Genomic DNA, 12,950 nt, shown 5'->3' on the forward strand with positions numbered 1-12,950 from the left:
AAAAAAAAATCTAAGATAGCTATTTTGTAGAGTAGAATTTAAGAAAAATTGTAGTAAAAAAATATCTTATTAATATTGAGTAGTAAATATTCTGTAGCGTTTTGAAGTTTGTGAAAATTTGAATTTTCATGTATTATTTTACGGTATTAAACATTGAAATACGTATTGAGAAAAGGACAGAAGAAAACACTATCTTTTCATGATTATTGTGTATACATATGATGATAATGTGTATACATTACAAACTTGGCATTAATACCATGATAAGTAATAATTGCCTTATCTAATTTCTTAAGAAATTATTTAAAAGAAAAATCAGCTAAAAATATTAACTGGATCAAAAGTTATTTAAGTTGTCAGTGAGTGGTGGGCCACCCTGTATTTATATTCAATCCTTTAATATTGTAATTTTTACGGAGAAATTATAAAAAATAATAAAGTAATAGTATGTATGTTACATCTATGGCAAACGAGTATAGAAATTAAAAGGATTCGTACAACATTTTTCAGAAAATAATTTTTTATTAATTATAATTAATTATAAATGAACACATTGAACTACAAGAAAATTTCATCAGTGACTAAAATATACTTATCTAAAAAAAATTCGCACTATTTTCAATTCTAGAATTAGAGTTTTTCTATCATCCATTATAGGCTTAAAAAAACGATAAAAAAAAACTTAATATCTATTAATAATGCTTCATAATTGTGTGATTACGTCTTATATGGTATATTAAGTTGAATTTGAAGTTTATACAAAAACAACTATTTATCAAAAATCTTACAGTTAATAATATAATGATGTTATAATAATATATACTAATGTTGGTTATTTAAGTATAGTGATAAGTAGATAATCAAAATACCCTTCTATGATCCCAAAAAGTGAGACAAATTTGTTTTTATATACACATTGAAATATTTGTTTTGTTAAATAACTATTATATTTCGTGAAAATATAATGGTAAAACCATTATACCAAGTATATAACTTGGTAAAAATCGATGTATCTTTATCTTTATCCAAATAATAACTTAAAAGGTTAATCCAAATTTTATTTTGTGAAATTATTTTTATCATAGCTAGATTTCTTTTTATTATTTATGCTCAACGCAGGTAGGTACATATACTACATTTTTATATTTATAATGTAAACACCACCCACGCTACATGCCCATTGTATATATTAAAATGCTATTAAATCAATAAATATTCATTCTAAAGTTACTATCAAACCATTAATGTTATTAATAAGAAATAAGTTAAAATATGACAATTTGTAGGTTGATGACCCACCTACTTAATAAATCATAACGTTAGACTAAAGTAGAATTTTTAAAATAAAAATTAAACATCAATTTGTTAAAAAATTTAATATTTTCAAAAACAATGACGTTTAATTTTTGTGTCATAATTAGTTTAAGCTATTAAATGAGAAAGTTGAGAAAACGTTTTTTATAATTGACCATTTTAAAATAAGAATTAAACAGTTAAATAATTGTAAGCTTATAAACTAATTAAAGATATAAGTGAAATCCCTTTAATCGTTGATAGTTTATTTAAACTAAAACTTCGTGACATAACTATGATTAGATTGGAATAAATTTATGCAAGGCTTGCCCATACCTTATAAACTAGGGAAAGATAATTTTTGAAAGGAAAGAAATACAAAAATACACGAGTTCATTAAAGATAGATCACGCAAGAAAAAGTATTTGTAGTTAGGTTAATTAGAGAGAAATTTAATAAATAAAAATAAAAATTTAAGCTAACTCAAAGCAAATACCAAACGGTAAAAAAAACTCGTTTCCAATTAAAGGGAATAAAGAGAAAAAAAATCAGAAAATAATAAAAAATTATTACATTAATAACTTATATAATAGAAAATACGATTAACATCGTCGGTTACCTGCAGATGCTGAAAACAGCGGTAGTGTTGAAGTACATAGAGTATATGTCCCAAGTAGGCGACCGGTTTTAAACAATTAGATTTAGCTTGCGGGTAAACTTGCAATCTATTGGAGTTTGCTCCTAAAGCTGAGTTTCCATATCTCATATTTAGAATTCTAGTCGAACCGGTCAGAGATTTCAGCAGTCCTGTCATATCTAAGATTAGAGTTTTCTATGTGGAAGGCAGAACAGAAAAAAGTTCGAGTCGGCCGTAAACAGTCCAAGACTGCTTCGTTAACACAGGTAAACCGAGGAATCTGGAAGCCAATGCTGTCGGTTAAGCATGCCAGATTCATAGTGATGGACTCGGTTGGGCTTGGTTTTCTAGCTTCAGGGACACGTGGAATTACGTTCATCCGACATACGCGCATGACATTTACTAAGCAGAGGGTCGCACTCTGATCCCAGTTGCTGTTCGTGAAATAGAGCTCGCGGTAGCGCTTTGCCGTGCACCTTACATTACGGCTAAGGGATTAATTATGGTGGTGAGCATCTGCGAACCCACTCTAGGAAAGGTTAATGCTAAACTGGATAAGGAAGAACTACAGCGTCACCTGTTATTACCGTCAACAGGTCATGTTAACTTCTTTCTTATTGTGATAGGTAAATAGCCTACAGTGCAATCTCCAGAAATGGTGTAGTGGACCTATGACTCTCCGCATCCCTGCCACCGGTGCCTCCGGATGATAGTGAGTACTATGACTCTTTTAATGTAAGAAAAAGTAGCTCAGATCATAAATAAATAAATAATATGTTGCCAGCCATGCAGAGTTTAGAACAAGAGGCATCTTCATACAACGCAACCAAAAAAAATTATATTTATGTAAGTACATTTTAGCGAAAGAAAAAATAATAATTACAAAAATGTTTCAAGGAAACATCAAAAACTTTCTATAGCCAAACCTTAACGCATACGACAATCTGAATTTGTAAATTCGAAAATATAATAAAAGCTATTGGGAACCAGCAAGTACTACAGAGACACATAAACGTTTCAAACCTTTAGAAGTAGAATTCAACGAAATTACAAACAAAGTGCGGGAAGTTGTCAAGAAAAATCTAAATTATTATTAATCAAGGTGTCAATATAATTGGTTAGTAGTGCAAATAGTATTCAAGAGAGGAAGAGTGCGAAGTGAGTACACGCACAAATGTATTCATGAACTAGTTCGATATGATATACAGCGGAATGCTTAGCCTAAAATAAATCACAAAACATTATCATAGGGTAATAAAATAACATAACATAAGAGGTCACAATACGCCAACAAAAATAAAATGTAAATAAAAATATACAAATATATAACTTTTTGGGGTCAGCCATCCTTATCTTACACTTCCTCTTAACGTGATATCCTACATCATCTACGCTTACATTAGCCACCCTCATATCGTATATAATAACGTCCCTTCATCACTTTTTTAATCTTCCTCTACCTCTTCATCTTTCAATATTTATTTCCATAAATGTTTTTACAGCTCCTGACTCCTCTCTCCTCATAACATATCCTAACCATCTAAGTCTATTTTCTCTCATCTTATCTACGATTGCCTATACTACCTCATATATGATCGTTCCTTATCCTATCTTTTCTCTTCACTCCACTCATCCTTCTAAGCATTCTCATCTCTACTATACTCATTTTCTTGTCAACCACCCAACATTCTGAATTCTACATCTTGGCTGGTCTTACTATAGTTTTATAGAACGAACCTTTCAGCCTCGTTTAAATTTATTCATCGCATAACACACCAGACGCTTCTATCCATTTCAACCTCATGCAGTTAATCTTGGGTCTAACATCCTCGTCAATACCAGCGTTCCTTTGCACAACTGATTCTAAATACTTAAAACTTTCCACCTCTCTCATAAGGTCCTCGCTTGTTGTTACTGATCTCCTCATTTTATTTACATCGTGTTCTTCTCTGTCGAACTTGTACTCTATATACTCTGAATTAATTAAACTTATTCTTAAATCCTTTCATTCAAAAGCTTATCTCCATACCTCTAGTAGTAATATCTCTTTTGGATACTCCTCATTCAGTAAATTTTCAAAATATTCTTTCTACTTTTTTCCCTATCATTATTGCTTGTTAGCATTCTCTTTTCATAAAATGGATAAACATGCTATAATTGGGTTGGGTTTGGTTATAAACAAGTGTGATTTTGAATATTTTTTTATTGTAAAATACATCTCTAAACTACAACTTCATATTAAATTATTTCGATAACATATAAAAATAAAATTATACTTGTCGTTTAATGTTTATGAATAGAATGTTAATAATAATAATTATTTTTTAAATTTTACTTTATTATTTAGTTAAGATATGCTCTTTTTAAATTGAAACATAATAAAAATAAATTATGTCAGTGATTGGTGTATATACCAATTTAATCTAAAAATTGTCAATAGTTATTCAGAAATTAATATAATATAATATACATATATATATGTATAATAGTATTACTAATAATAATTATTAGTAATATTACACTTAGAGTAAAAATGGAGGTGAGCAATACACTTTACATTAAATTCTTGATTGATTCCTAAAAATGTATTAATTCATTCTAGAATTGGCAGTTGATAAATTTCTTGTTGATAATATCCTGTTTAATATATAACGAAGGTAAATTTTACATTATTACATTATGTACAAGTCTAAATATTTTGCAGACAGGAATTACTTAAGATTAGCTAAATATATATATATGCAACTAGTTATACAGGTGTTACAGCAATTTTGAATATGATAACTTTGATCTAGTAGAAGTTTTATGGTAATTTTTTCAATAAAGGATATACAATGGACATATTAAAGTTATATGATAAATAATACTTTCTTAATTGTTGAAAAATTAATTTATTTCTTTTTGTTATACAAAAATATATTTCAAAATAGCTACTTTATAGTGGACAATAAAAAAAAAAATTAATAAGATAATATAAGATTAATAAGATCTTATTAATTTTTGGTTCAACATTTTTTGTAGTATTTTAAAATATGTGATAATATAAATTTTAAACTATTATTTTTACCTTACCAAAAAATGTAAATAAGAAAATGACAGAAGAAAACGTAAAATTTACACTTTAAGTAATGGATGTGCAGGTGTTTACTTTATCATAACCCACTTCATTACTCAAAGAATAAAAATTATTAAAATTTTTTTTTTTATTACCTTTAGTTACATATTATTTATTGAATTAAATGCTATGTAATATTTTTTAAATTCAACCCTTATCCCTGTAGGATAGCTAACTTTGTTTTTTTAAATGGGAACACTCATTTTGAATTTTACAATAATATGTTTGAGATTTTATTTTAATAGTATATAAAATTTGAATTTTTATCAAATCATCATTCGTTTATTAGATATAAAATTTTAAAGTTTCAAAATAGACAATTCAGAAAATATATATATCGATAAGTATGATAAAATAAATAAATGACGTTTGTCATTTTTTAAATAATAAGTTTGTTTAGTATCACTTGTGCTAATTTAAAAATTCTCTTGTAGGGTAATCCTTGTAGAAACCCTTATTGCTATTTTTTAGTTTCAATATTAAAAATTATATTTATAAATTATAATTAGCTAAGGGCAACACTGAAAATTGTAACAAGAAGATATAGATTTAATTATTTATGATGAAAGATTTAACGCTTTATTATTTCTTCATATTGAATTTAAATTCTTCAATTACAATTATTTTCACATACTATTTTAAAATAAAAACCCAGTGAATGAAAAATAATTATAAGTTATTATATAAAATAAGACGACATAAAGCAAATTGACATCGGTTATAACCCCGCGCAAGAATTATTTTGAATCTCTATGAAAAAAATCGTAACACATTTTTATCTTCAAAGCAAAACTAAGAATGTAATAATTTTTTCTATGGTGTGTTTTTTTTTTGTCTATCATTCATTTTTCTCAAATCTCACTGAGCCGATTTCTTTTAATAATATGTCAAAAAATCACCAGTCGTATTTACTTGAAGATGTTACCCTCATAAATTGAAAAAAAATTTCTCTTGTTTCTCTTAATATCAAAAGTTCACCAAAAAATTACCACTTTTAAAATTGATCATTAAATTGTTTAATATAATATATTCCATTCAACCGTTCAATATAATTAATGTAAATTCAAAAAACTCAACTCAGCTCATGGCTGTTCAACATCATTGGCTATAGTTAAAACCATTCCAATATATATATTTTTTTTTAATTGCACCCTTATACGACAGTTAAAAAAAATGAAAATTTATGTTCATATTAATCTTACAACATGTAAAAAATAAAATTATATATAAATATATTTTTTTGTTTTTTTTTTTTCATATTTGTTCATATGCACATAAACAGATGTAGCTATTGCTAAACTATTTTTTTTTTTTGTATAAAATATAATTACACTTTGTTGTTCAACTTAGCTATAATTCATTTTTATGTTCATCTAGTTCATTATTATGTTTCAAAGATATAAATAAAAAATTGATGCAAGTTGAAATTTCCTTAATAAAAATTTTAAAAAAATTTTGTTTGTCTAATACTATTAAATATATTATATTATATTATTAGACTTATTATGAATATTAATGCAATTTATTTCTAATATCACACACATGTAAGACATTTTTAATGATTTCAAGCGTAGTGAGAAACATTTTTTTTTGGTCTTTGGAACTATTTAAAACACTGTTTGCGTTAATTTTTTCCAAATCAATTGATGTTTTTAACCACTCCCCCTACATAAAGTTTACCAGAAGATACCCCTTATTGTCTATAGTAGCAATTTTGTACCGTTCTTACCTTATTAAATACATATAAATAATAAAAAACACACGAATTATGTATACGTTGTTTGTTACAATAGTTCGCTTAAGGATTTGTATGTATCAAAATAAAAACAATTCGCCAGTAGCAACGTTTAAAAAAACTGCTAAGTAAAAAAAATATAATTTATCACTTATTATAAATCTCCTATTATAAAGTCGTGATATCATTTATAGTCCTACAATTTTCGATTTAGTTGGTGAGATCAAATATAGTGCATCTTCTTATTATATAATAAAACAAGGACAAAAACGCTTTTCTAGGAATATTAATAATCGTGCTCGGATTTTCAACATTTTATTTTCAACGAAAGTACTCGGTCACCAGACCCTGGGAAAATTATTGGAGAAGGTCGGAAAATTTTGCCGCTCGCGTTTTAAAATTTCGACCATTTTTGAGAAAAACGCTCGCTGACGCCAGTGTTTCACGACTAAAGGTTTGAAATTTTTACCAGGTCCAGTCAATGATATTCCTGAAATATGATAAAAAAATCAATTCAAACTATTCATTTTTCACCGTTTTACAAGCTTTTTTTCGAGTCTACGCGCATGGTTTTAATATGCACATTAACTCAATTCTGCGCATACGTTTATTCTGAACCTTAATTTGTGTAATATGTATTTTTATTAGGGCACTATTTTGAGAATCTTACAGCGCAACAACTATTCCCTTAGTGAACTCCAATTCAATTGCCGGTAATGATACTTTGTAATTTTTTGGTGTCCTAGTTGCTATCGTTTTTTTACCGTTCTTGCTTGGGTTACCTTGACGCATGATTTCTACCGTTATCTTCACCGGTTTCGAAAACGTTACTGAATCTTGGTCTGATTCTGTTCAGTTCCCGTTGTCGATAGAAAAATATCCTCCGGAGAAATGTTCAGCAGCCCGGAGACTCAATATCACTATACTTACCATACTCAAGTATGGTCTTACCTGACATAATGAGTGGTAATATAATTAATAATAGAATGAAAGTAGGTCAATGGAAGATAGCGATGCATTGATCACGTGTACGGCAATTATGGGTTTGCCTAATTTATTTTTAGCTCAAACCACGTTTATTGGCTATAATTAATATTGCCTGAAATTACTTACTAATTCACTGAACTACCCCAAAAATCTAAGACTTAACTTAACTTGAGCCCTTTAAAGATTAAATCAATAGCTAAGTTTCACTTTTAGTTTATGATGAGCGTTGGAATGATAATTGAAGTAGTAGTAAATGACATTTTAGTCCATCGCTCGAGCGACCGGTTCGCACCACCCCTTGGCAACCCCGCATAACGCGACCTGTCGGACGTAAAGAGGAAGCGCCACGATCGCCATCCGGTGGTAACACCGGAAATGCGATGCTACCGTGACAAACTACGTTGATTTTTCCAGGTGATTTGTTATTTTTAGTTTTTTTTAATGTTGTAGATTTCTTGTTTTGTTATGGGTTTGAATATATGGTTTCGTCGTACTATATTACATATCTAATTCTTCTAGTAATAATAATTTTTTCTGCCAAACTTTTTTCACATCTTAGTACTTTACTGTTGGATTTTTGTAGTTCTTCTTTTGTTATACAGATGTATTCCTCCATAACCTCCCTTTATGAAAGTTTTCCTATATATTATTTTACCGATTTCTTATTTTTTACTTTTTTCATCTTACAGATTTAATNTTAATATTGCCTGAAATTACTTACTAATTCACTGAACTACCCCAAAAATCTAAGACTTAACTTAACTTGAGCCCTTTAAAGATTAAATCAATAGCTAAGTTTCACTTTTAGTTTATGATGAGCGTTGGAATGATAATTGAAGTAGTAGTAAATGACATTTTAGTCCATCGCTCGAGCGACCGGTTCGCACCACCCCTTGGCAACCCCGCATAACGCGACCTGTCGGACGTAAAGAGGAAGCGCCACGATCGCCATCCGGTGGTAACACCGGAAATGCGATGCTACCGTGACAAACTACGTTGATTTTTCCAGGTGATTTGTTATTTTTAGTTTTTTTTAATGTTGTAGATTTCTTGTTTTGTTATGGGTTTGAATATATGGTTTCGTCGTACTATATTACATATCTAATTCTTCTAGTAATAATAATTTTTTCTGCCAAACTTTTTTCACATCTTAGTACTTTACTGTTGGATTTTTGTAGTTCTTCTTTTGTTATACAGATGTATTCCTCCATAACCTCCCTTTATGAAAGTTTTCCTATATATTATTTTACCGATTTCTTATTTTTTACTTTTTTCATCTTACAGATTTAATTATAATATTACAAATTCTTTGGTAATATGTTACAAAGGATTTTTACAATTATAAACAATTTTTATAAAACGCCCAATTGAGTAGATTTCTTTAACAAGTTTTTGATTGGTTTTTTAGTTCAATTAAATCATTTACATTAAATTTATTTTAATAGTTAAAATAATTTCATAACTAAATATTTATTTTAACAATACCATTTTTTTATTTCTCATAAAAATGACTAATTAATGATGCACATTTCAAGCTCGTAATAAAAATTTAAAAAGAGCATGGTAGAAAATTCAAGTTTTATACCATAAAAACTTTTATAAAAATCAACTTTAAAGGGCCATAATATAGGTAAAAAATAACTATTTAAGGCCACATTTCTCAGTTGTCTTATTTAAGAATTATAATAATTAAACTATAGTCTCATACTTAAATTTCCTAAAACTAAGTCAACGTTGTCAAACTAAGCTTAACCAGGATTAATTACTGTATTAACTACTAAATTTCTCCGAAAATAACCATAATTTAAAAAAAACTTATTTTTAATTTTTATTCATATTATTTATATTTTTATAAGCGGTTAAATAAATTTTATGTTCAGAAATTATTTATAATAAATGTAACAACTTATTTTTTTTAACGAAAACATACATAATTCATCAAATTAAATATTAGAAAATGATCTTAAAAGAGAAACAACTAGTGGATAACAAATTTTAAACCATTATTTTGAAAGTTATCAACATGTTTAAATATTTATTAAAATTATTTCATACATAGCGCAACATTACACAGACAAATATTTACTGATCAACAAATAATTTTGGTTTTACTTTTGTAATTCAATGTTTGACAATAGATTCAAACTCTAACCAATAGTCAATATTTACAATATTCTCAATATGAATAAGTTTAAGATTATAATTAAATGCTAAGATTAATAAGGTTATTCAGACTAAACATATCTGTAGTCTACACTCTTCTGCTAAACAAACTATTAATATACTACAGGAACATGAAATAAAAGAAACCCATTTATCACTCTACCACTGTGTTTTTTAAATAACATATAACTACAATTTCATTACTATAGATTTATTTTAAATTATTGTAATTTTTGATCTTCCAGGGTCTTGATTTAAATTAAATTTTCTTAAACCTCTTTTACAAATAACCAAATTATTTTGAAAAAATTTAAACACTAACATTAATACTAAATATTTATTATTATATCAACTTTATTGAAACGAGTTTTAGTAACTTATCTATTTTATCTATATTCTATCTGAATACTATTTTGGTAAAAAATTATTTTAATGTCCAATTTAAGTTATATTACTTCCGCATTAAAAATCACAATGTTTGTGCAATTGTTAAATACATAATACCCTCATTTTATATTAATCCGATAGTTTTATCATCTGAAAACGTGAATAATTTGTTTATTGGAACATGAGTAAATATGCCTAATGATCATCGTAACTCAAGCATCTCCTTTATTCATAATTTTATCTTTCCAAGAAATTAAGAAAGTAAAAATTGTTAATGAACTGTATTAGGTATTGTGTAGTAATCTAGCAAAAATTAATTTCTATGATAATAATTGTTAAGTATTCTCTTTAGCAAATGAAAATAAATATTCAGTTAGTGAAAAAATATGTCGATTTGAAAATGATACGATGAGATATGCTGCTGCAACTGGTGACTTAGAAACATTAAAAATAGCTTACGAGAGTGGATGTGATTGGGATCAACATACAATTACTGAAGCCGCTGCAAATGGACATTTAGAATGCATAAAATATGCACACGAAAAAGGTTGTCCATGGGATGAAAGAACAACAGAAGCAGCTGCAAAATATGGTAATTTAGAAAACTTAAAATATATTAGACAAAATGGATGTAAATGGGATGAAAAAACAACAAAGGCTGCTGCTGAAAATGGACATTTAGATTGTTTAAAATATGCACATGAAAATGGATGTCCATGGGATGAAAATACAACAATAGCGGGTGCTTTTAATGGAAACTTAGAAATTTTAAAGTATGCTCATGAACACGGATGCAAATGGAACAAAGACGTGACTGTCATAGCAGCAGCTTATGGAAATATAGAATGTTTAATATATGCTCATAAAAATGGATGTAAATGGGCAAAATATGTTACATGGAATGCTGCTGCAAATGGACATTTAGATTGCTTAAAATACGCGCATGAAAATGGTTGTAAATGGGATGTTGATTCAACAAGTGACGCTGCTGCAAATGGACACTTAGAATGCTTGAAATATGCCCATGAAAATAATTGTAAATGGAATAATGATACAACAAGGTACGCTGCTTTGAATGGGCATTTAGAATGCTTAAAATATGCACATGAAAATGAATGTCCATGGGATAAAGGGATAACAAAAGTAGCTGCCTCTAAAGGCCATTTAGAAATTTTAAAATATTCCTACGAAAATGGATTTGATTGGTCTGAGGGTACAACTATAGCTGCTGCACATAGCGGCTCTTTAAAATGCATAAAATATGCACATGAAAACAAATGTCCTTGGGATAGAGGAACAACAAAAGTAGCTGCGTCTAAAGGTTACATTGAAATATTAAAATACATTCATGAAAATGGATGTCATTGGGATGAAGATACAACAAATGTTGCTGCTGAGAATGGACATTTAGATTGTTTAAAATATGCTCACGAAAAGGGCTGTAAATGGAATGATGAAACAACAAGAGTTGCTGCTTTAATGGGTCATCTGGACTGCTTAAAATATGCTCATGAACATGGATGTGAATGGAATTCTGTCACATGTAGAGCTGCAACTGAAGGTGGTATGGTCCACTGTTTAAAATATTGTCACGAAAATGGATGTGAATGCGATAAAGATTTAGCTATAGTTGCGGCTGCGTATGGGCAATTAGATTGTTTAAAATATACACATGAAAATGGGTATCATTGGGATGAAAGGATAACAGAAGTAGCTTTTTTTTATTCTAGCTATGATTGTTTAGAATATGCTCTTGAAAATGGATGTAATTGGAATCAAGGTACGATAGTTAGAGCTGCTATTCTCGGTTATTTAGATTGCTTAAAATATGCATATGAACATGGATATAATTGGGTTGAAGGTACGATAAGAGGAGCTGCTGCAAATGGACATTTAGACTGCCTAAAATTTGCTAAAGAAAATGGTTGTGAATGGGACGAAGGCACAACGAGAGAAGCTGCTGCTATTGGTTGTATTGAGTGTTTGAAATTTGCATATGAAAATAAATATAAGTGGGATGAAGGAACAATGAGTGCAGCAGCTGCAAATGGCCATTTAGACTGCCTAAAATATCTTTATAAAAATGGATGCAAGTGGGACGAAGCCACGACAAGACTTGCTGCTGCAAATGGTAAATTTAACTGCATAAAATACGCCCATGAAAATAACTGTCCATGGAGTAAAAATACCATATATGAAGCTACTCAAAAATATCAACATGATATAGTAAGATATGCCACCGAAAATGGTTGTCCTAATTAGTATTCTATTATTATTATCTTTTTTTATATTTGTATAATTTGTTATATACTTTATTTTAAAATAAATTGTCTTAATATATTATTCTATGTATTTTAATAACTACAATTTTGATAGTTAAATTCTATATGAAACGTTTTTTTTTAAATATAATCAAAATTCAATATACTATATTTACTTTTTTTTTTTTATCATACGAATATCGTAATACAAAAACGAGAATAGTAGAATCGGAGGCTGTAAGAACAGTCATAAAAATTAATGTTGAAGGAAGACCTAAAAAGATATTGAGAAATGTTATTGAACGTGTTATGAGGATGGCTGATGTAAGCGTAAATGATGTGAGAGGTCGTGTCAAGTGGAAGTTTTAGATA

The 12,950-nt window shown here is 28.3% G+C and overlaps 1 protein-coding gene across 1 annotated transcript; it reads left to right on the forward strand.

The window, feature by feature from the left end:
• Positions 1-4,415: 4,415 nt before the first annotated feature.
• Positions 4,416-12,720, forward strand: LOC126896301 (uncharacterized). Its single transcript, XM_050668962.1, has 3 exons — positions 4,416-4,469; positions 4,533-4,587; positions 10,670-12,720. The coding sequence occupies exons 1-3, from the start codon at positions 4,464-4,466 to the stop codon at positions 12,577-12,579; spliced, it is 1,971 nt and encodes a 656-aa protein (XP_050524919.1). The 5' UTR covers positions 4,416-4,463; the 3' UTR covers positions 12,580-12,720.
• Positions 12,721-12,950: the final 230 nt, after the last annotated feature.

The sequence above is a fragment of the Daktulosphaira vitifoliae genome, unplaced genomic scaffold (genome assembly GCF_025091365.1).
Source record: "Daktulosphaira vitifoliae isolate Bord-2020 unplaced genomic scaffold, ASM2509136v1 Scaffold_1, whole genome shotgun sequence".
Classification (NCBI taxonomy): Eukaryota; Metazoa; Arthropoda; class Insecta; order Hemiptera; family Phylloxeridae; genus Daktulosphaira; species Daktulosphaira vitifoliae.